This window comes from Podarcis cretensis (genome assembly GCF_951804945.1).
Source record: "Podarcis cretensis genome assembly, chromosome: 4".
Classification (NCBI taxonomy): Eukaryota; Metazoa; Chordata; class Lepidosauria; order Squamata; family Lacertidae; genus Podarcis; species Podarcis cretensis.
In genome coordinates, this window is record NC_137173.1 from 23230638 (window position 1) to 23256000 (window position 25363).

General features: G+C 42.9%; 1 protein-coding gene across 1 annotated transcript in view; it reads left to right on the forward strand.

The window, feature by feature from the left end:
* Positions 1 to 25363, forward strand: part of DDX10 (DEAD-box helicase 10) — a 162845-nt gene that overhangs the window by 73735 nt on the left and 63747 nt on the right. Inside the window, exon 14 of the mRNA XM_079973559.1 lies at positions 23821 to 23934. Within this exon, the coding sequence (XP_079829685.1) occupies positions 23821 to 23934 (114 nt within the window). The remainder of the gene's footprint in view (positions 1 to 23820; positions 23935 to 25363) is intronic.

Sequence of the window (25363 nt, forward strand, 5' to 3'; positions counted from 1 at the left end):
AAGTGTAACTTTAACAGCTGTCCTAAAATTGAGTTTGACAGCTGATTTGCTACAGGCTTGTCTGAGGCAGCAGGGTAGGCAAGCAGACAAGGAATAGTTTTCTATACTGTTTTTTTCCCTCCCTGAGGTCATTCAGAACAGATTGATAGGAGGAAAAGCAAGGATTGCATCTTGCACCAGTGATGCAAATGATGTGCATTGGGATGATGGTGGGAATAATAATAGTAAACAAAGCTCTTTTTATGGTGCTTGCTACATGTTTTAAAACCCCTTAGACAACCACCATAAACATAGAGCAGCATAGACGGTGATCTGGTTTTTCTTCCTCTTGTAATGTCAGTTGCACTTCTCGGTTCTTATTTAATATATCAAGTGTCTCACAGTTTTGAGGCTTCGCTGGTAGGAGAAAGCACAGCAGAACTGAGGCAGTGGAGGTCCAGTGAATACATATTGGTACAGAAGAGACATTTGAAGTGGCGGGATGGAGGGAAAATCACCTTGACATGTAGAAAGACCAGGGTTATTGCAGATCAATAATGGTTGAAGGCAGGAATGGAGGGAGGAAACAAAATGGCATAATGCTAGATGACCTCACATGGAAACAGAGTGAGAAAGTACTGTGGTAAGATGAGATTAAATTGTAGTCAAATAAGAAGAGAGCCTAAAGCGCAATCCTGTATGTATGTACTCAGCAACAAGTCCCTTTTGGGTTTCCATGGGGCTTACTTTGAGTTAAGCAAGTATAGGACTGCAGGCACACATGTGAGTCCTAGGAGTCTAGTGATGAAACTGAAAGGAAAAGGGAGTTCACAAGAATTCAAGGAAATTCATGATGCTCGACTCTGATCATGACATCCGAATGTATTTGTTGCAGCAGCGTCGTCTTAGAATGTTATGTATTCTGCGCTCCTTTTCGTTTTAATTAAAATGTCAAGGAAGCATTAGCCTATTGATTGAAGGCTTTATGGTGCAATTCGTAGAGCTGGAAACCCCAAAGGTGCTTGAACACGTATGTGCAATGCCAAGGGGTGTCCAAGTGAAAAATTCCCCACATCACAGCGTGAAGGTTATCGTTATAAATGAAGAGAGGAGGCTGCAGGCTTAGGAAGAAGTATGCCGAAGCAGTGGCTAGTGGCTATTGCTGCTTGTTTAGTGAGTCTGTAGCTGGTACAGCTGTGCTACTTTGTGATGGATGCAGTTGTGTTTCTCGGATAATCACATATTTATTGCTGCATTTGCTTTTCTTCCACTAGTAAAAAATTATTCTGCATAAATGCCGAAACGCTCAGTGATAAAAATGTTCAGGTCTGTTGGGAAGTACGTAATATGCTTAAGAGTTTCAAATGCCCCTTGTTTGCCTACCTGTATGCCTGATGATATAACAGTGCTGCAAGCAGCCATATCTGTTTCATCGAGCTTCAGTCTCTCCTGTGTTTAGCGAGTGCCTGGACTCTAAATGAGTTCATTGATTTCTAATATTTTGAGTTTAATCACCGCATGTAACTGACTTTGTATTTCTTGAAATGCTGGGGAGATGTTGCAGATGCCGTAAAATGGTGAGCATGGGTACCTGAAAAATGAGTCATAGTAGACCGAGCAACCATTATTAACGTAATACAGTGTGGTTAGAGTGTGGTGCTGATAGTGCCAAGGTTGCAGGTTTGATCCCCACATGGGACAGCTGCCTATTCCTAGATAATCATCAGGGTCCCTTCCAAATCTACAATTCTAGGATTCTAATACACAAAGTTTAGAACAGGGGTTAGCAAATTTTTTCAGCAGGGGGCTGGTCCTCTGTCCCTCAGACCTTGTGGGGCCGGACTATATTTTGGAAAAAATAAATAAAATGAACGAATTCCTATGCCCCACAAATAACCCAGAGATGCATTTTAAATAAAAGGACACATTCTACTCATGTAAAAACACGCTGATTCCCGGACCGTCCGCGGGCCAGATTTAGATGGTGATTGGGCCGCATCCGGCCCCCGGGCCTTAGTTTGCCTACCCATGGTTTAGAACTTTTAAAGGCATGCCCTTTCAAATGGATAAGGAAATACAGTCATACTTCGGATTGAAGTAGTTTCAGGTTGAGCATTTTCGAGTTGCGCTCCATGGCGACCCAGAAATAACGGAACGCGTTATTTCCGGGTTTCGCCGCATGTGCAGACGCTCAAAATGATGTCATGCACAGAAGCAGTGAATTGCGACGCGTAGACGCTCCGGAACGGATCCCATTCGCATCCAGAGGTACCACTGTAGACAGGTAACTAGTATAGATGTTGAATGGACTGGCAAATGTGTTCCTGTCTGGCCTAACTTGGCAGGTTTCTCTTAAAGGCTCTGGGTGGCCTGTGTTGGAAACAAGACTCTGGACTCCAGTGATCTTTGGTCTAGGAAAAGGCTGTAGTTCAGAGGTATAGCATCTGCTTTGCATGCAGAAGGCTCCTGGTTCAATCTCTGGAATTTTAAGGTTGAGTTGGGAATGTTTCCTGCCAGAAACCTTGGAGAGTTGCTGCTGGTCTAGATGGACCATGGTCTGACTCTGTCTAAGGCATCTTCCTATGTTGATCCAACATGACTTTTATGTTCTTAAGTGTCTGTAACAAATTCTCTTGAGCTCATTTTTCTCTGAAGAACTTCCTTCGTATTTTTGAAGGCGCCAGGGAAAAGAGGCTATCGGAAGCCATCATTTTCTTTGGAAAGTTAATTAAATTTAAGTGATTAGAATTCCATGCAGTGGGTGGCATTAGGAATCCTTGGCGAGATGACCTTCATCAAAGGACTCCAGGGCAGCGTACAGATTTGTGAACAAAATTTTTCACACAATGTACAACATAAAAACCCAACAAATAAGCCCAACAAAGGGACAGGCTGAAAATCTATAAAGAGACGAAATTCGGACTATAATATCTAAAATGACATTGAGCATGCAGTGTTGTGGACACTGATTGTGCCACAGAAGCTTTGTAAATATGCCCACAAAAATGACTGGCATGCACAAATAAATAAATCATTGGCTCGCCATAAGTGGTTTGTAGCCTGCTTTTTACTGAACACAGAAATGAATCAGGCTGGCATAGGAGGGTGAGAGCAATCCGTCAGTCCTCTGCCAGCTTGCTTGCTGGCCTTCATGGAATTGGCTATGGCTACCAGGCAAGTTGTTAAATACAAGGCTGCTGTGCAAATAAATTAAGGTTAATTTTCTGAAACCGTTATTTCCCTAAAATGTGAATCTGTTCTTTTTTTCAAATAGCTCTGTTCCAAATCCAGCAGAGAACATAGCAAATCCCATTTCATACGAAGATGGAAATAAATTTGCTTGATCATAATGGCAGCATTAAAATTTGTTTCTGCATTGGAGTATATTATGTACGCCTATTCAGACTGATTTAAAAACATGCAAAGCAATGTTTGTGCATCTGGTCCAGATATAAATTAACAGATGCTACTGTAAGAGGCCTCAGGAAGCCAATATGGATTTTTTTTTTCTTTTTGGCAAGCAAAATTAAATGCTCATACTATAACGAAGAGGATAAATGCAACTTAGAAGCTACCATCAGGCTCTTTAAGAATTATTATTATGCTTGATCTAAAATTACCCAGTGTATCTTCCTTTTGATAGAAAGTGCTGCTTAAAAAATCTGTAATATGAAATTGTTCAAAGTGGAGATAGAATCATATATTATCCTTTCAGTGAAATAATTTGAAACAATAGTTTCAAGTGCACTTTTTAATTTAAAATCTAAGCTGTGCAGTTTGATGCTATTTAAAATGAAATTGTTTTAATTCAGTAACTTGTCAAGCAAAGCCTTAGCTTTATTAGAGCTAAAAGCATAGAATGGGAAGTCGCTTTCTGCATTTATTCTGATGCAAATGTTCCAGGAATATTGGTGAAACTCATAGCAGCAGGTGGGGAAAGCTGTGCAACGAGTCAAATAAATGTGTTGGAGGAATGGAAGGACAAGAGATTTTGTTTGAAAAGTTTTACATTCTAACATTTCACAAATGTGTAGAATTGTGCAGCTCTACTCATTTTAACAGCTCTTCCAACACTTCACAGCTCAGAACACTCCTATGTTTGTAACATTTCAGTTCTTATACTGGTGACACCACACTTAGGCTCACACTCTCCTTGGATGCTGTTACATGTTGCTGAAGGCTTTCCTCATCTTGCTAAATACCGTTATCTCCTCTGTACAGTGGTACCTCTGGTTACATACTTAATTCTGGAGGTCCGTTCTTAACCTGAAACTGTTCTTAACCTGAAGCACCACTTTAGCTAATGGGGCCTCCTGCTGCCGCCGCGCTGCTGGAGCACGATTTCTGTTCTCATCCTGAAGCAAAGTTCTTAACCTGAAGCACTATTTCTGGGTTAACGGAGTCTGTAACCTGAAGCGTATGTAACCTGAAGCGTCTGTAACCCGAGGTACCACTGTAGTAGCTTATCCTGCACCGATTTAAAAGTGGAAAGGGTTTGTGTGTGCATTTTCAGCTAGATATACTTGAAAAACAAACCAACACGGTATCTTAACACCTGGATGGGTCTTATGTCTGTAACAAAGGTATTGTCTTGTATCTTCTCACAGTGTTCTAAGTGTTTTACTTACAAATTGCTGTTATTGGAATACTTGCATGGCAACCCAGTAGTGTACACTTCCCTTATAATATATAGGGTCAAATTCAGGGTTCTGCTGTGGTGAAGGTCCTGTTAGTGCAAGCATTGCAACTTTCCAGATAGAATGACACCCCCTTCTTTCCCCTGCCCCCGTTTTGGGGTTGGAGGAGGAGGAAGAGGAAGAGGAGGGAGGAAACCCTAACTCAGGACCTTCATAGAATCATAGACTCTCACTGACAAAACTTTTAAGGTGAATCCCACCTTTAGTGTACAGGGCAGAGAAATGGAGGCATTGACAATTGTTAAGATGCTACATTAGCACTTCTGAAGAGGTACAGTGGTACCTCGGGTTACAAACACTTCAGATTACATACGCTTCAGGTTACAGACTCCGCTAACCCAGAAATAGTACCTCGGGTTAAGAACTTTGCTTCAGGATGAGAACAGAAATCGCACGGCGGTTGCACAGCAGCAGTGGGAGGCCCCATTAGCTAAAGTGGTGCTTCAGGTTAAGAATAGTTTCAGGTTAAGAACGGACCTCCAGAATGAATTAAGTACGTAACCAGAGGTACCACAGTATGTGCATAAATAAGTGTGCTTCTGAGGGATAGTCAACGAGCGAGAAAAAATAAGTACAACTTTGATTTTACTAGTGTCCATGCATTTTCCCAGGTTGATGTTCATTACGTTACTAATTTTTTGAAAAAAGTAGTTCTGAAAGAGAAACTATCTATGGAATAATATAGTAGTGGAATAGTTTCCATTTCAGAGTTTCTACCCCTTGTCACTGCCAATAACAGACCTTCACGATTTGTGACTGACCAATCTACCTTCTGGTTTTTGTTTTCCCAGTACACAGGGGAGCTGTCCTGCACCCAGAAAACAATGTTGATTTTCTTATTTCTTAAAAAAAGAAAGAAAGCATGCTTCACTTTTATAATTAATGACCAGTTAACAAGAATGTGCTGCATTTTTGTTGAAATAAACATCAGCTTTAGAAATCCTAATCAGAATCAGAACTAAAAATAATAGCCCTAAAATGGTTGGTACGTTGCATTCAAGTTTTGGGGCACAGTTTGTGCATCCTGTCTTAAAAACAAACAAACAAAAAGCCAGTGGAAGCAACAAAGCATTTTTCCAAATCGAGAGAAAATATTCTCCCAAGAAAATAAATGCAAAGCTTAAGGGTAATATGTACTATGTGAACAAGACTGTAGCTGCAATATTTAATGCACGTGAGGAAATTAATGAGATGATAGTTTCCTTATATAAGTTAATTTGTAATAGATGCACAAAACAGACTTGGACGACAAGAAAATTTATTAGGGAGAAACATGCAAGTGCAACATCTTATGTGAACGTTTTTCAGTGTGAGGCTCACATTTTAAATACACAAGAGGGGGATGGAGGAGGAGGAGATGAAAATGAGACACTAGCATTCTTTAGGCACCTGGAAATTTGTACTTTCTCAAGCCTCTTTGGGCTTTCTTTCCATTTGTCATCCCTGCTACTAGTCCAGAATAGACCAATGGCTAGTAACAGACAGAAGGCCTATGGCTGTCTTCCATGCAGTTGCAAATGTGTATTCGACTTTTAAATTTTTCAGCCAGTGCCATGTCCCACACCTTTGTCCACCATCCTTGCAATGAAAATCGAATGTTATATTGCCAGTGCTTGGTTACTTCTAAATGTGAAATGGCTAGCAGGAAAGCTATTATGTATGTGTATACAACTTTCTCCATAGGATATACTTAATTAAGTACTTAATTCGTTCCGGAGGTCCGTTCTTAACCTGAAACTGTTCTTAACCTGAAGCACCACTTTAGCTAATGGGGCCTCCTGCTGCTGCCACACCACCGGAGCACGATATCTGTTCTCATCCTGAAGCAAAGTTTTTGACCCGAGGTACTATTTCTGGGTTAGCGGAGTCTGTAACCTGAAGCTTATGTAACCCGATGTACCACTGTATTGACAATAAACCAGTATTAGTTGCTGGACTATCAATGAGATCAATTTAGCAGAATGCATTAAACACTGGGCAGGCCCACCACATATAGTAAATTTCATTTCATATTGTATCCCCTCCAACAGGTATATGGCAAGTTGTTATTGATTTAATGTAGCTTTACCGACATGAAATACCACCGGTAAACAATTTCCAGCATAGTCTCTTGGATACAAGCAGAGGTGATTTTGACCACACCAGCCTCCATTGGGCACCATCAATGTGCACGGACAGGTCCCCTTCTCCTTGGTCTCTCCACCCCAAAAGATTTTGTTGTACTTCTGCAAACCTCAGATTTCTTCCAAGCCTGCTAATATCTCCCTCTTGATGCTGCTCTTTTGGCTTCATAACGGTCCATGCTCTGAGAATGCATTTGCAATTAGTTTATAGGTTTTGAAACCAGGTTTTGAAGGTTCACAGTGAACAGCAGCCAGATAGCTTGCAGCAGTGTTACGTTTGCATTCGGCTGAAGTAAACAGGTACTGCTGCCTGGAGCTTTCTGTTGTCACTCTGATGCTCATACGCACAGCTTGCTCCTGTCTGTGCAGTTTACTAATTTTAATTTAACATTTGATTCAAACGTGAATGCAGATGAGGCATGGTGGCATGGTTGCTGTGACAATATGTTTAAAATACTTATTGGGTTGCTTTACGTTGTTGTCTACCTGAGTCTTCAGGGTAGATTCAGAACTTAATAAATAGTTGCATGTGTGGACAGTCTGTCGCATTTAAACTTATAGATGCTGTGTTAGTTTCTGCATTCTGAGCATTTTGCAAACTCCCAGATTTCACAAAGCTTTGCACAGACAAATCTTTATCAAATAATTGGATTTATAATTTGTCAGTTTAGGAGAAGGGCCATGAGCATCATTATTTTATATGTGTGCCTCAAGAGACACTTCAGTTATGTACTGGATGAATATAAATATCTGTACTCTTCATAGCCATACTAAGTGCATTAAAAGCACACACACAACAACCACCACCACCACCACACATTGCTGCTATTGACAGCTTGTTCTGTTTTGCTTTGGTTAGGGCTGTAAGTAAAAGGTGCTTAATTTACATAAGCCTGTTAAGTGGTATCCCCAGGAGAGGAAGTACTAATAATTTCAAATGCTGTATGCAGTGTTTTGACAGCTTGATCCATTTACAAATTAGATTGCCGGGAGTAGGTAGTGGAAGGCATGGCATGTTCTGAGTATGCAAATAATTCTTAAACTTTTGGAGTTGCCAAAACGGACAGCTCTGAACAAGAGAGGTGGTGATGAGATTTTGGAAAAAGGAAATGTGAAAATTGTTTGAATGCACCTCTGCAAGGAGTTTTGATGTGTTTTATCCATTCTTATTTACTTTGCAAAAGAAAAGAAAGGTGGTCCCAATGCACAAAAAAAAGATCTCCCCCCGCTGCTGCCCCCCCAAATGCTGACCTTGCTCTGCACCCTCTGATTCTGACTAGCTAGAATGCACGCTTGAACTGTGATGATGCCTGATACTGGTGATCAGGGTGTGCTGTTAGCAGGTAGGAGGTGGCTGAACCAAATCTTCCAGTCCTTGTCAGAACAACAACAACAACAATTTTATTATTTATACCCTTCCTATCTGGCTGGGTTTTCCCAGCCACTCTGAGCAACTTACATCTCACTCAAGGCAAGAGAGAAGAACCGCTTTTGTTACCAGCAACCTAATGTAGAGCCACGCTGGCTGTGAAGACTTTGACACTGTGCATGAGATTGTGCAAAGTTGTTATCATTGCAGCGCCATTTCCGTGTGAGGTCTATCTCTAGGGTACATAAGACCTCCGGACAGGCTTCACTTGGAGCTGTCCATGCTCTCCGTCTCCTGGGCTCTTTCTCAGGACCAGAGCAGAATAGTTAGCCCTCAGTTAGCCTGTTGCCACTTCCCGTCTTTGATTCCGAATACCAACAGGTACGAGATGAAAAGGAGAATTAAGTATCATTAGAATATGGATGCCAATGTACCCCAAATATGCAGATGATTTGTACCAGAGGGTCAGTGTAGCGGGGCAGGACTCATCCCTGCAAAACACTGCAGGCCAGTGGCCAAGGTTCTGACCAGAAGGTTGCCCAGTACAGGAGGCAAATCCCTGGAGGAATGTGAGGCACAGAAGCAGGACCTTCAGGAGCCATGCTGTGTTGCTGAAGCTGCAAAAATGATTCCATGCCTTTACCCCTGACACAGATTATTGTCCAGAAAAGCAAGGACAACAGCTGAAGACCTCAGAACACACTGAGGTTGTTGTGGAAGGTGCAGTGTACAGAATGATTCCCCAGAGGAAGAAGTTTCTGATGGCAAGAGCTGTTCAACAACAAAGTGAACTGCTTTGGAAAGTGGTGGACTCTCATTCCTTGGCACGTTTGAAGCAGTGGTTGGATGGCCACATGTCAAGAATGCTTTTGTTGAGATTCCTGTATCACAAGAGCTTGTACTAGACCAGGCACGTCCAACAGGTAGATCGCGATCTACCGTTAGATCAGTGAATGTCTGTGCTTGATCACTGGCTCCGCGCAAAGAAGCTGTACAACTTTGGCTCCTGCTCAACATTTTCACCGTGCACCCCACTCAAAAACGGGGCTTTTGACCCAAACCCTCCTAAAAAAAAGCTCAACAACAACTTTGACATGAACCCCCCCAAAACAGGGTTTTCTTTCCCAGAAAAAGCTCAACAACTTTGACATGGTAGATCATTGCCAGTTTTTAACTATGTGAGTAGATAGTCTCTTGGGAGTTGGCTACCCCTGTACTATAAAATAATAGTAATAATAGTAATAATAGTAATTTATTAATTATACCCTGCTCATCTGGGCACTCTGGGCAACTTCCAACAAAATATTGAAATACAGTGGTCTGTTAAACATTAAAAGCTTCCCTAAACAGGGCTGCCTTCAGATGTCTTGTAAAAGTCTGGTAGTTGTTCTTCTCTTTGACATCTGGTGGGAGGGCGTTCCACAGGGCGGGTGCCACTACCGAGAAGGCTCTCTGCCTGGTTCCCTTTAACTTGGCTTCTCACAGCGAGGGAACCACCAGAAGGCCCTTGGCGCTGGACCTAGATGATCCTTGGGTCCCTTCCAACTCTACATTTCTGATTCTGTGATTCTATTATTCTAAGATTCTAAAGCTATCCCTGGTAGGTGGTTCAGAAGGATGCCTTTGTCAGATGGTATCATGCAGTGGCGTAGCGTGGGGGGTGCAGGGGGTGCCAGCCGCACCGGGCGCAACATTTGGGGGGGGGCGCGCTCGCACTCGCAGCTCTCTGCCCCTACCTGGCTCACTCACTCTCTCTCACAGTGCTGGCTGTGCAAATCCGATCCGAGCTGCCGGGTCGCCGCCCACTGTGGAGGGGGAGGGTGCCAGGCATGCGTTGCGGTGCGGAGCGGAGAGAGAGTGAGGGAGGGACTATCTGGGGGAGGGACAGTGCAGCGGCCGCCCAGCGCAGCGCTCAGCGCGGCAGAGAACCACACCCGACCAGCCCAGGCAGCAGTAAGAAGAAGCTGGCAGCGGCGGCAGGTTAGGGGTTAGGGGCGCAAATTACTTGCCTTGCCCCGGGTGCTGACAACCCACGCTACGCCGCTGGTGTCATGTACTTATCAGAGGTGCAGCAGGACCAAGGGATCATGTTCCACAACTCCAGTTTCTGGCTTAGGCCAGCTAATAAGATGACCAAGGCTGTCTTACTCCCCAAACCCAAAGATGGACTGAATGGGTCTGTGTGAGAGTGATTGTTTAGAAGTAAACTGGTTTAACCACAGAATGTGCATTTTACAGTGCAATCCTATACATGTTTACTCAGAATTAATCTTTGTTGACGCAGATATCAATGGGACTTCCTCCCATTAAATGTGTATAGGATTGTGGTCTTAGGACATGATATATGCACCCTTAGTAAATGATATATGAAAACCGAAAGCCTAGGAGGAATAAGAGAAACCAGAACAAACAAAATACAAACAAAAAAAATCTTCATATAGCCTATGAAAAATTTATTAGATGTTTAAAAATATAAAACCTCATTTGCAACTGGGGTTAGGTTTTTTTGTGGGCGGGTTGAGAATATTGTTGGAATGGTGCTGTGCGATGAATTCAAATGATTGCATAACACTTTAAAATATTGTTTCAGAGAAGTGAGAATTGCAAATGAAAACTAGAGCGGAGGCAAGGGAATAGTTCTGGAGGAAGAGTTATTTCATATCGCTTGAATGAATACCTCTAACCTTTCAGGAAAAGCAACAGCTAAGAACGGCATATACTTAAAAGTAGTAAAAATATATTTTAAAAATAAAGGATTTACACAGGGTTATGTGTAATCTGCAGTGAAGCTTGCGTACACAGGCAGTGCGAAATATGCAACATTTTAAAATGGGGCTAAGAGACATCACCTTGCCAACAAAGGTCCGTATAGTTAAAGCTATGGTTTTCCCAGTAGTGATGTATGGAAGTGAGACCATAAAGAAGGCTGGTCGCCAAAGAATTGATGCTTTTGAATTATGGTGTTGGAGGAGACTCTTGAGAGTCCCATGGACTACAAGAAGATCAAACCTATCCATTCCTAAGGAAATCAGCCCTGAGTGCTCACTGGAAGGGCAGATCATGAAGCTGAGGCTCCAATACTTTGGCCACCTCATGAGAAGAGAAGACTCCCTGGAAAAGACCCTGATGCAGGGAAAGATGGAGGGCACAAGGAGAAGGGGACGACAGAGGACAAGATTGTTGGATAGTGTTCTCGAAGCTACCAGCATGAGTTTGACCAAACTGCGGGAGGCAGTGGAAGACAGGAGTGCCTGGCATGCTCTGGTCCATGGAGTCACAAAGAGTCAGACACGACTAAACGACTAAACAACAACAACAAAAATTATGCAGATATGTATTCCCAATTGCTGGGAATGCCAAGTGAAGGAAGAGCACTGTTGCACTTGGGTCCTGATTGCAGGATTCCTGCTGGCATCTGGTTGGCCACCGTGAGAACAGGATGTTGGACTAGGTGGGACTTTGGTCTGATCCAGCAGGGCTGCTATCATGTTCTTCTGCATTATTCATGTTGCTTTGCATAATTCATTGCAAAACATTTTGCTGTTTTGTATCTTTCTGGTTTTGCAAGTTATGGGAAAGAACAAGGAGATATGTTGAGGTGCAGCTCCAACCCCAAACACAGAAAATAAATTGTGGGCACTTCTGCCTGGTTCTTTCAATCTCTGCACAACTCATTCCTCAGCTCCTTTTCATTCCCATAAACACTCACCTTCCTGCCTACACACTGTCTGTCCTGGTATTGAGCTGATAGTACAGTCTTAAACCCTCGTCCCTCACTTTAGAAAAGCTCATTCCTTATCTGTCTTAAGTCCTAATGCAAAATGTTTGTGCCACCCTGCTTTTACCTCTACTCTTTAATACTGCTTTCATTGTTTGGATAACATAGCAATTTATCATTTTCTTGATTTTTGCTTCAATAATACGTTGTGAAAATCCTCGTCCTGATTTCCAAGGGTATGGTTTTTCAGATCTTTGCCAAATTGCCTTGAAGATGGATTTTTAAAAATAAATCTAGCACTTATATCTGCTGCACACAACCGATTCCTTCTGAAGCATTTGCTGAAACAGTGGCGTTGACACTTACAGATGTTTTCAAATTATCACAATTGCTTAGCATTGTGTTGAACAAGCAGGAATTTCTGTAAAAACGCATTCCTCTGGATCTGCTTATGGCAGCTTTAACATGCTAGGATAACTCGCTTGAAATGAGAAAAAGATCAGTGTGTTAATTTTCTCAGGGTTTTGAACTTGCTGCCTATTCATCTGGTTTTTAATGAAAGAGTGTGAAACCGCGGTTGAATGAATATTGAATTTTGTGTGTGTGTGTGTGTGCGTGCGCGCGCGCACATCTCTTTGCGTGGAAAACAGCTATACACTTGAGTTTGTTACTTGGATCATAAGACAGGATTTTCTGTCCAGCATCTGCCTGATTAATTCACACCCAAAAGTGAAATTTAGCCCTGACCCTCAATCCTATAGAGCAGCAATAGGAAACCTGTGACCCTGCAGGTGGAGTTTGTTGGACTCCCAACTCCCATAAGCCGCAGCCAGTATAGCTAATGGCAAGGAATTGTTGGCTTTGTAGTCCAACAACGGCTGGAGCGGGTACAGGTTCACCATCCCTGCAGTAGGGATTCTCTGCTGTGTGAAAAGCTCCCTTCTTTTAGAATACAGTCGTACCTTGGAAGCCGAACAAAATCTGTTTCGGAAGTGCTTTTGACAAGCAAGGCGTGGCTTCTGATTGGCTGCACGTTTGGCTTCCAAAGAACGTTCGCAAACCGGAACACTCAATTCCGGGTTTGTGGCGTTCGGGAGCCAAAACGTTCGACTCGCAAGGCGTTTGGCTTGCATGTGAGGCAGAAAGGGTTGAGTGTAACCTTCTCCGTGATGTGCTGCTTCCTATGTGAAATGCTTCCTATCATTGGGGCTCAAAAGGCTATAGCTCGGTTATATTTTGCATGTAGCATTATATTTTTTCAGGTAGATGGTTCCATGTTGAATCCCTGGCATCTACAGGTATAGCTGATAGAGACTCCCTTCTCAAACACTGGAGAGCTACTGCCTGGGATAGCTAATATGGTGCCCAGGGCTGGGCGATATCTGCTTTTCAACATTGTGATATATCACCAGCTAAACATTGCAATATATAATAATTATATATTACAATGTTTGAAATAAGGAAGAAGCTATGTTGAGGTATTGGCTGGCTTCATGGTTTTCCCCACATTGTGATTTTTGCATAGCATACACAGAGGCACATCATGATTCACAATATATTGCCAGGTCAAAAATTATGAAACCAATATCATGATATGTAATGAAACCAGTTTTGGATGATATATCACCCAGCCCTAACACACACCATGATTCGCAATATATTGCCAGGTCAAAAACTATGAAACTGATACCACAATATGGACTTCAAACCAGTTTGGGACGATATATCAGTATATTGTCCAGCCCTAGTGGAGCCCTCCAGATGTTTTTGGATGGCCGGTCCCAACATACCTTGCTGGCTAGAGCTGAGGGTGGTAGTAGTCCAACAACATAAGGAGGGCACTCTGTTGGCTATCCAAGGTGTAGGCAGAACTCAGCTAGATGGACCAATGTTCTGGCTTAATATAAGGCAGTTTCTTATGTTCCTATATCCATTGGGGAGCTTTCAAGCATGTACACTCACATCTGAATTCTGAAGCAGTACAGTCCTAGGAGGTCTGTACAGATGGCTGTTTCTCCCCCCTACACACACACACACACAGACACACACACACACTTTTTCAAACTTTTTAATTGTATTCCTTTTTTTGATAACAGTAGAGAGTAACAATACCCATAACCAATTGGGAACATAGTTGTGCTTTCTTTAGAGACACTGGGCTCTTTATCATGACAGTGTTGTCATATCTGACTGGCCTTCTATTCACATATGGGCATAGATTGTTCCAAAATAACTTCTTTGTGCTCAGTGGAATGAGCCCCGGGGGACAATGAAGATATCTTTTGCTTTTAAGAAATGGGGATAAAATAGCTGAAAGTAGCAATAACCTGGGAACTTTAAGTAAATTGATAATGTAAAAGAGGTGATTATGAAAAAGTAATTTGCAATTTCTGTATATTCAGGTGCCTTTAGAAGTTTTATATCTGATTTATTTCCTTGAACTTGTACTTCAGTTTTTGCCCCATGAACCTTTCATATAAATTGTATGTACTTGATGAAGAATTTTCAAAATTCAAGTTACTTCCACATCTTGAAACTTCTGGGTTGGGGTAGTAAGCTTGTATATTTAATTGGTAGTAATCTCAGGAGAACAGAAAATATATGAAATAGCCTTCAGTTTTTGTTTTGAAATATTTATATTTTACAAGCTTCTGCTGTGAAGCTGAAATGCATTGAGATTTCATATCCGTAATAATAGGAAATTCATTTTGTGTAGTGTATCTGCGGCTGGGCAAGAAATGAGAATTCTTAAATAATAAATATTACCCCTCTGATTGAATAATGCTCAGGTAGGTAAAGTAAATTGAGCTTCCAAGGTTAAGTGCTTGATTTAAATGCTTGACATAGGGCAGCAGTTTGCTTGCTTTAAGAGGCCACAGTGAAAAGCCGAGTAGATGTTCCTAAGGCTTTATAGAACATTACAACAGCAGAGCTAGTATTACTGCATGAGTTTTATTGCTCATTTTCTTTTTCCCACTAGCTAAGCATTTTAGCAATGAAAGTTATTGACGAAATGATAGGGTAATGCCAAAGGCCAGGATTCAAATACTCATGCTACAAGATTGTTCTTTGGACTGGTGTTTCTTGATCAGTAGCTCTTCTTCAACACATTTCCCACCTGTCAGGATGATGGGCAGATTGCTATTAAATTGTGAAAAGGTTTTGGAGGATGCCTTTTGAACTCCCCGCCTCCTGGCACAACTCCTTGTGCTTTTATTTGTTTTCATTTAATGCCTTTTGTTCCTCTCTTAGCAGCTGACAAAACCAAAATGATAAAAATGTGTAAAACCAGCTTATTTCAAAAACCAACCTCAAAAGTATCCACATTTCTCATTATCTCTCTTCCTATGCAGAATTTTCTGCATGAACATTCCTTCTCTTCATATCTTGGTTGCAGACAGCAATGATCAGTGTTCCCTCCTTTGCTTCCTTCAAGTCTCCCTGCCCCCACTCCATATTTTTCTCACTTCTGACATGCTCGACAGCCTGACTAGCTGTGTGAATGGATGATGATTTCTGTACAGTATAACCATTCTGGAATGAAAGACATTGTTTTTCATATCCTTTTATTTTTTAGTGTTTTAACTGTTTTTATCTGGGTTGTAAGGGCACTTTGTGGGATGTGCCTGGGAGGAGAGGAGTGTGGGATAGCAGGGGAGACCCAATTACAGTGGTTCTGGGTAGGGATGGTGTGGGAGGTGGGGCAGACTAGGCAAGGGGCACATGACACTGGCAGTTGGTGACTGTGTCGTGTGCTAGCCCCTCCTCCAACCTGGGGGCTGCCCTTTGGTCTGTGTACTGCTGCTGTTAAATGCCAGGTCGGCCCAGAATAAAATCTGCCTCATCCATGATCTGATTATGGAAGAGGAGGCTGATCTGGCATGTATCACTGAAACCTAGGTGGGTGAACAGGGTGGTGGTGTTCTCACCCAGCTGTGCCGCCTGGGTACTCAGTGCAGCATCAGGCAAGACTCAAGGGTTAGGGAGGGAGAGCTGCCGTAGTCTATAGAGATTCTATCTTCAGGCTCTCTGTCTAGTCGGCAGGGGGAAGGGAATCTAGAATGTATGTTCCTGGTGTTGGGCAATCGGGACAGGCTAGGAATTCTACTGGTTTACCACCCACCTCGCTGCCCAGGTGGCAGAGCTGGTCGTGGAGACAGTGTTCTGGGAGACTTTGACATCTATGCTGAAGCAGCTGGCTCTGGGGCGGCTCAGGACTTCATGGCCGCCATGACAACCATGGGGCTGTCCCAACATGTCACTGGCCCAACGCACATGGCAGGCCATGCTCTGGACCTTGTTTTCTCAACTGAGCAGAAAGAGGGTGATTGAAGGTGGGGGACATTGACATTAGTCTGCTGTCATGGTCAGATCACTTTCTGTTGAGATTTAGGCTGTTGGCACCTTTTCCCTTCCACAGAGGTGGGGGACCTATTAGGAAGGTCCACCCTTGGAGGTTGTTGGATCCAGTGGGATGCCAAATAGCTCTGGGTGGGTGGGGGTTCCGGCTGATATGATGGTGTCCCTGTCAAAGCCCTGACTGACCTCTGGAAGGCCTGAATGGCTTGGGCTATTGACACAATCACCCTTGAGTGCCCTCTCCCACTTTGTGGAGCCTCTTTGGCCCCCTGGTGTACTCTGGAGTTTAGGGTGAGGAAGCAAGCTGGGAGACCGCTTGAATGCAAGTGGAGGAAAGATCTGAATGAATGCAACAGAACACTGGTAAGGGCTCCTTATTGAGTCTACCTAGTAGCACTGAAGGCAGCAAAGGAGGCATACGTTGCTGCCTCCATTGCATCCTCATTACGTCATCTGGCAGAGCTTTTCTGGGTTGTATGGGGCCTTTTACAGGCTGGCCCAAAGAAGGTGGCAATACTTCAGATGTGCTTGCAGAGCAAGTGGTTCCAGGTGACTCAAGCAAGCAAATCCAATGCTTACAGTGCAAAAGTGTAAAGCAAACTGTCATGGGATGTAAGATTCCAAAATCCTACCTCAGTAGATCTGCCCTTTGCAACTCTTTATGACAAATAGTTTGGAAAGCTTGCATTATTGCAAGGGCTACTCAAAAATGGACAACCTTTTATCTGCCGAGGGGGTAATTTGTCAGGGGCTGCATGTCAGTGATGGGAAGTGAGATTTCTTTGTATAGAATTGTAGAGGTGGAAGGGACCTCAAGGGTCATGCAGGAATATCAGCTAAAGCATCCATGACAGATGGTCATCCAACTGTTGCTTAAAAACCTCCAAGGAGAATCCACCACCTTCTGATGGAGTCTGTTCCTCTGTCAAATAGCTCTTACTGTCAGAATGTTTTTCCTGGTATTAAATCAGAATCTCCTTTCTTGTAACTTGAATCCATTGGTACGGGCGCTGCCCTCCAGAGCAGGAGAAAGCAAGCTTGCTCCATCCTCCATGTGACAGCTGGGTGACATGGATCATATTCTTGAATTGTGTATGGCTAATTACGAACGATTGCCTTCCAGATTATGCTCTTTCCTCAAAAGAAATTTTCACTTAACATTTTTGAAAGCTTCTTCTCCAGTTACCGTTCGAATCAATATCATAGCCTAGCTGATAAACTTGAAGATGATTAATGTAATTTTAAGGTCAAATTGGAATTGGCTGTGTTAAAGGCTGCTCTTAGAGGTAGACAGCAGGAGGATGCAGTTAATTAACTGTGATGGCTTATTAAATTCAAGAGAAATTACTTTTTTTCACATTTGACGGGAACTTTTATATTATTATTAAACTTCATCCCATTTGCTTGGTTTGGACATACCACTCAATCACAGCTTAGTGTTATACACACAAGGTTTGGACACTACCACTTCTCTTCCCTTGTGCACACAAGACGAAGAGATGAAAAACCTCCATTTTTAATATTCAAACTAACCAGACTTCCTTGATGCATCTGAACTTGGGGAGCTCTGGTTGCTTTACAGTCTAGTTAGTTCAAACAAGCCAGGGTTAAAGTGTGTGTTTCAGATTCTGTCTTGTTCACTGTCTGTATCAAATAGGCACAAACTGCTTATGATGGTTGAGGTCTATCAATGCAGGTCCCTGTCAGTAGTGGACAGTGTGCTGGGGCTGTGCTGCCCACCTGACCTTCCTCTCCCTGAGTTGCTGCTACATACTGGGACATTGAGAGGGTGGAGTAAGATGAACGTGCTGGTAGGAGCACCCAGTTAGTTGTATCTGCTGATGCGTTTGCACAGTGCCAACTTTGCAACCACCTTGTCTGTCCCATTCAGTTTCCTAGTATGCAGCAGCGACTCAGCCCCCTATGCCAGAGCATTCCAAACTGTGTGTTGCGACACATTAAGTGTGTCGGCTGCAGTGTGTAGGTGTGTTGCGTGAACGCTGGAAAGGGGTTAGTTTAAACTTTGGTTTGCTAGTAAAACTGAATTAAATAATGCAAGTCTGAAAAGTGCGTCACCAACACGAAAAGTTTGGAAAGCTCTGCTCTGTGCAGATATACTTCCCAGTGCGTGCATGGTAATTAGTCCTGGAGACAATGCGTCATCTGCATATATACAAATAATTTATTATTATTATTAACTGCACAGTGCTTTCTTATAGGCTGTGTGCAGCCTCAGCCTGCCCAGTTTCCACTGAGCCTCTCTTAGAAATAGTATCATCTACACAGGCCAGTAGCAACTCTCTTGGATTTCAGACAAATCTGGAGGGCTATAGATTCCCTGCAGATTAAGAGGACAGGAAGGAACCAATCAAGTTTGAGCCTACCATGGTTTTTTCATGGGTGGGGGGAATTGTCCAAACATTGCCAATGCACTTCTTGCTTTGGCTTTCAGAAAGCTGTTCTTTTAAGAATCACCCACCCTCAGTTTTAAGAAACAAGCATCTCTAAATGCAGGTGAAACAAAACAATGCTGCTCAGCCTTTCCAGGACTAACAAAGCGTCTTGGTGAAACAGAACATTGTTTTCTGCATAAATATGCTCAGCGTGTATATGTTAACCAAAGTAAATACACTCTTAAGATCCTTCGTGCAGAATTCCCAGGGCAATCAAATTGAAGGCTAACTGCAGATTTCCCTTTTACCTTATGTGGAAGATTTAGACTGCTTACAAAGCAATTTTATGTCAATTATTTTACCAAATCAGCTAATACGCTGATATATTCTTTGCTTAAAGAGTCCATTAAATGCCACAGTGACAAAGTTAATTGCACAGTAACATGCTATGAAATCTCACAATAAAGCCCTTGACTAAAAGACCTTTTACTGCCAGCTGTACCCAAGGCTGTGTGTACTCCGTGCCAAGGAAACTCAAATTGTGCTGTCATAAATTATGCACATTTGCATCTCGTTACTTCGTCTCTTTATTTAGCGTACTCTACCTTGCTTCCAAGGTTCAGATTTTTAGAGAACCTGGAGTCTGTGGCATAGGCTGGTTTGGTAGAGGAGGAAGTGAAGGCATGTTGATTGGGATACGAAATATATGGGCCCACCAGAAACCCTCTCAATGCATGGGCATTGCTTTGCTCATGTTCCTGTCCCATCTTCCTTCCATGACAAAGCTCAAAACTGAAAATCATGGGCAGCATGCCGACAGGGGCTGATGAGAGTTGTAGTCCAGAACACCTGGGGAGCACCAGGTTGGCGATTGCAGCTGCCATCTGGCACTGGAGCTCTTTAAAATTAGCAACTCTTTGCTTGTTTGGGCTGGAGAAGCTTTGTCTTCTGCAACAACACCCCTGTTTTGCTCTTGCATTTATTTGAGAAATCAAATTCTCTCAGAATCTCCATTTCCAGGTATGCCATTGTACAGCCTCTGGAAGAAGGATAATGAGGAAGTATGAAGTAGTGCGATTTTTCTGAATTAATGATGTGACACCATTCAGGTGTGCTTTAATACCAGTCTGGCACATACGCAAGCCGAAATGTTAGCAGCTCTGCTTACTTCAATGTAACTTAATTCAAAAAGGCATACATTTGCATTTGGGACTGTATAGATAATTATTTCTCCTGCCTGTTGTTTTTCATAATTCACAATTTGCATTTGTCAGCTCCACAGTGTAATAAACTAAAAACCTAGCAGGCCGCCTTTGTCAAACTAATAACAGTTGTACAGCAATTCAAACTATTCAATTAAACCGTTCTTGGCAATGTCCTCCCATGTATTTCATCCGCATGCCACCATCCATACTCACTTTCATCTAGGTTTCTTGGTTGCTTCATGCTTTTTGAAGTTCTCCCCTTATCCTTCATAGAATCATAGTTGGAAGAGACCACAAGGGCCATCGAGTCCAACCCCCTGCCAAGCAGGAAACATCCTTGGGGGGCATCTGCTCCATGAAACCTTCTCTTGAGATCTACCATCTTACCTACTATGTAAGATTATGTACCTTCTGAACCACAGTGGGGCAGATTGGGGGCCAAGGGTGTGTGGGATATCTATGAGGGCCTAGGGGAGTGGCACTTGCTGGAGTTACCCCTGTTGTCTTCCCCCACTGTGAACCTTCACATCTTCAGGCAAATTCTTCTGCATGCCGTGTGTGTGTATGTATATATCACAGTTCCGCTCATTTTGTGAGTGGAAATGAACTTGTCAGCATTAATTGGCACTATGTATAGCTTGCAGCTTTTCATCTCATCATAGAATGTTGCCCTTTCCTCCATCAAAAGTACTTTCCACAACTTCGAAAGCAAAGGTTTCTGAGTGTTGTGGGGCAGAAAGAAACATTTTGTTAATGTCAGCAAAATAATGTTCTTAGTTCAGCATCAAAGCTCATACCTGCCCTTGGTAAACACTTTTCTTCTTTTAACTGGAGGCATAACTCTTTAAAAAAAGAAAGAAAAAGAAGATGAAACATCAAAACAGCTACTTCATATTTTTTCTCCCAGCCTCTTTTACATCACACGTACTGGAAACACAGACCCTAAAACAGATTTTTCTGCAGTATTACCCCTCACAGAGGCTGTTTTGTGTAGGTGTGGAGCAGATGAAGGAACCATTACCAAGGTAAGACATCGGTCCAGCACATCCACTGCCTCACCTGCAGATGTAAAGGAAAAGTAGACCTGTGTGTCGTCAGCATATTGCTGACACTGTACTCCAAAACTCCAGATCACACCACTCATGTAGATGTTAAATAGCATAAGGCAGTGTTTTTCAACTAGTGTGCCATGGCACCCTTGTTGTTGTTGTTGTTGTTTAGTCATTTCCGACTCTTCGTGACCCCATGGACTAGAGCACGCCAGGCACTTCTGTCTTCCACTGCCTTCCGCAATTTAGTCAAACTCATGCTGGTAGCTTCAAGAACACTGTCCAGTCATCTCATCCTCTGTTGTCCCCTTCTCCTTGTGCCCTTCATCTTTCCCAACATCAGGGTCTTTTCCAGGGAGTCTTCTCTTCTCATGAGGTGGCCAAAGCATTGGAGCCTCAGCTTCAGGATCTGTCCTTCTAGTGAGCACTCAGGGCTGATTTCCTTAAGAATGGATAGGTTTGATCTTCTTGCAGTTCATGGGACTCTCAAGAGGGCACCCATGGCACCCTAGGGTGCCTTGAATGATGGATAGGGGTGCTGCAGGCAACTCTCCTTCTCTCCCTTCTCCTGCTCTCCCTTCCTCTGATGTTCTCTGGCATCTCTGCCTCCCAAAGTTTTGCACAGCTGTTTGTTGCAGCAGCCCTGGCTACAAGCTTTCCAGGCAAATGGTGCATCTGGGGCTGGCCAGGGGGTGCTTCCCAGGCCCCTGTGGGGCATTGTGGGAAGGCACCTCTCGGGGGTGGGGGGAGGGCAGCTCAGAGATCAGGGGTGGCACCCGAAAGGACTCCCAAGGAGAGGGGAGAAACACTCCACAAGAGAGGGGGTTCAAAAAGGGATGAGGAGCTGCCGGGTGACATAACTGGCTCCTGAGCTTCACAAGGGAACCGTGGACCCAAAAAGGTTGAAAACCTCTGGCATAAAGGATAAAATTGAACCCTGAAGGCTCCACATTGAAGGCTGAAAAAGACTCCCCTCTGGGAGTGGCCATCCAAGTAGGACCAGAACCACAACAAAGTAGTGCCACCAACCCCAAACTCAGAAAGCTGCTCCAGAAGGATACCATGGCTGATGGTATCAAAAGCTGCTGAGTGGTTGAGGAGAATTAACAGGGATATATTTCCCCCATCTCTCTCTTGATGAAGGTCATCATACAGGGTGACCAAAGCAGTTTCTGTGCCAAAACTGAGCCTAAACCCAGATTGAAATGGATCTAGAGAATCAGTTTCCTCCAAGAGCATCTAGGTCTGGTTCATAACCACCCATCCAAGAACCTTGCCCAAGAAGGGGAGATGAGCAACTGGCCAGTAGTTACTTAAGTTTTTTGAGTCCATGGAGGGTTTCTTAAGGAGTGGTTTTACCCCTGCCTCCTTCAAACAGGCAGGAACCACCGCCTCTTGTAAGGAGGTGTTGATCACCTCCCTGGCCCAGCCAGCTGTCGCCTCCCTGCAAGTTTTTTTCAGCCAGGAGGGGCAAGAGTGCAAGTGGTTGTCCTGACCAATCCAAGCACCTTGTCCACATCCTCAGGCCTTACCAACTGAAACTCATCCAACACAGCAGGACTCTGCTAGGATGTAAAGTGCAGTAGATGCTGAAATGTTCCTGGAACAGTTGAAACAAGCCCCTGGTTCCCTGCTCACCTGTTTCTGGAAGGCGGCAGAGTCTCTTCCAAAATGTTCAAAACGGAATCAATATTGCCATTGCTGGAGACCTGGATGAAATCTGAATCAGTTTTAAGCCCTCCCTGCCAAATTGCCTCCGGCTGCCTGTTTTCCTAATGTTAGAGGTAGTTATTGAAAGTGGCAGGTTAAAAATTGGATTCCAGAGGGCAAGATATGATTGACTATGTAATTTTCATTAAAGCCCACAAGGAAATGTATATTCATGCCTTCATTTCTCTTTGCCCCTTATTCTGGATGGAAATCATTGCGGAGAACACACTTAACAATATCCATTTCTTGCTTACTAAGATGGAAGCATAGAACAGGAAATAAGGAACAATTTTCTCTCCTTGTTTAATTTCATTGCTCTTGGCCTGGGGGCATGCTATACATCTATTTCAAATGATTCCAGCGAAAAAGGGCTTGGCATGCAAGATACCTGAGCTAAGTTTGTTTGGTACCTTGTAGTGCTAAATTCTTCTTCGTCTTTCATCTTCTCAGTTTTACTTTGAATATTATGTATTATGTTTGTAAGAAACTTTAAAAGAGTAGACACTTTCCAGGCCATACAGGTGTCCCATATCACAAACTTTTCTTCACATTTCAGTAGTGGAGCTGCTACTTGAATGTGGAGGCAGTTTTTCACTGCCTCTGTAGTGTCTTAGAGGGGTTCTTTTGGCAACAGAGGGCTGCTTGACAAAGTAATACAATTTTACTCTGAAGGTGATTCAGATGTCTGCACATCAACACCTTTGGAAGCTGTGTCCAGTTGTGAAATCCCAAACCCAAACAAATAAGTCATGGCAATCGATTCTTGGTTTACGTATTAATTCTTTTATGCTTCTGAAGATATATTCAGAATTCCTTTTCCCCTACAAGGTTCACTAAAGGCTGAGCCTGAGCGTCTTCTGAAAGCAATGTAGCTTCTTGTTTTATGGGTTGGGCATCAGCTGGTGGGAATAAATTTAGACTTATTTTTGCTGCAGTTTTTAAATGTATTTGTGGTAGGGGAGCTATTGGTTTGTGTTTGTTTTTGTCTTATTATGCATTTTGTGTTCTCAACTTGTATTTTTATGTTGTGAACCACTGATCTTTGGATGAAGGGTGGTATAAAAATTTAATAAATTTTAGTACAACAACACCACATGTGCTCTTTGTAGCACAGATGTGCCTTTTGGTTGATGGCAGTGGAGTATTTTCATCCTTGTCCTGGAATCCCTCTTTGCTAAAAGTTAACCATGCTGTCTGTCTTCTGCTCTTCTTTTATAGAGTACATCAAATTCGAAGCCGAAGAAGAAAATAACTAAAACAAAAGAAGCTAAAAAAGTATTGAAGAGAAAATTTAAAGTAAACACAAAAATTGTGTTTACTGAAGATGGAGAGGTAAGATCTAAGAAAACTGGCTGGCTTATACTAAGAAATGTGTGTGTGTGTGTGTGTGTGTGTGTGTGTGTTTGTTGGTGTTGGGCCTAGAACACAAGCTTTCAAATTTTCAAATTTTGGCATACACTTCCCACATTGCGGTGTGCCAATAAATTATGAAGTGGCTTTGGAATACCGAGACCTTGCAAAGGATTTTTGTCATATTCAGTTGATACTTTCCTGGCCGATTAGAATTCCACCAGTACTCCCTGCACACTGTAGAGAAGATGGATAATGGTTGTCAGGCTCTTTTTCAGATATATTTGTCATTAGTGATCTTGTTGAACACCCCCAAAGAAGTTCCCAAGAGGAACCCCAGAGTTCATCACGGTTTTGAAAACTACCAGTTAAGCAAAAAATATCCATTGTTCTTCATAAGCCTGAGCACCACTGTGTTTTCACTGAAAATATAAAAATTATCTCCTAGCCTTCAGTATCAGGCACTTAGATGTGTGATTTGCAAAATGCTAATTACCAGGAATGTGCTTTTCGGGGGTCTGCAAAACCACAATAAAACTAAGAGGAAGAAATACTGGTGGCCTTTTCCATAGCAGATGGTGACAATTGTCAGTTTCAATTCCTTCTGCAATCTAATGTGACTGTACAGTAGCATGCAGGGTGGAAGAAAAGAGGAAGTGTTGCTAGGTTGCAGGTAGGTGTTGCTGAATTTGCACATGCTCTTTACCAGTGAAATACTGGTTATTCACAGTATGGTTTGGAACAGAGGCCCACCTCTCCCTTCCTGCTTGCAACAGCTTTTGACCCCCTTCTATAGTCTCAAGGGCACAGTAGGCCAAATGCAGTCTTTGAGACTACACTGACCGATGATTATCACTGTGGCCATGTTTGTGGTACTAAATTTCTATGGAAATGCATCACAAGCAGATTACAATGGCCCATGATTTCTTGCCTGAAAACGAAGCATTTAGTTTGGCTGCACAGAAGGCTACGACAAACGCTCTGATTAAGCCGAAGTCGTAATGCTTTGCTTCTTAAAATAAATACAGCGCATTGCTGTTTCAAAGGCTAATTTGAAACTGCAGACGATGGATAAGTGAGTATAGTAGCTTGATAAAAAGTTGCCATGGTTTTTTCCTTCTTTTTAGGAAGCCCTATAATGTGTTTCTGTGGCAGCCATGGATGCTGAACTGTCAGTTTCTATAATTAGGTCGATGTATTAAGAGTGGTTTTTATGAATTTGTGTGAGGAATGATCGTGTTGGATGCGGCGCTGCGTTCAGAATGTGAAGTAGCAATATGGGCTTTGGTGATATATTCTGAGCTGATCTCAGAGGGAGAGAAATATGAAAACAAGACTTTAAAGACACAAGGGTCGCCTTTTCCGAAGTCTCTGCATTTGACAATATCAGTTTGCGTAATACTTGTATAAC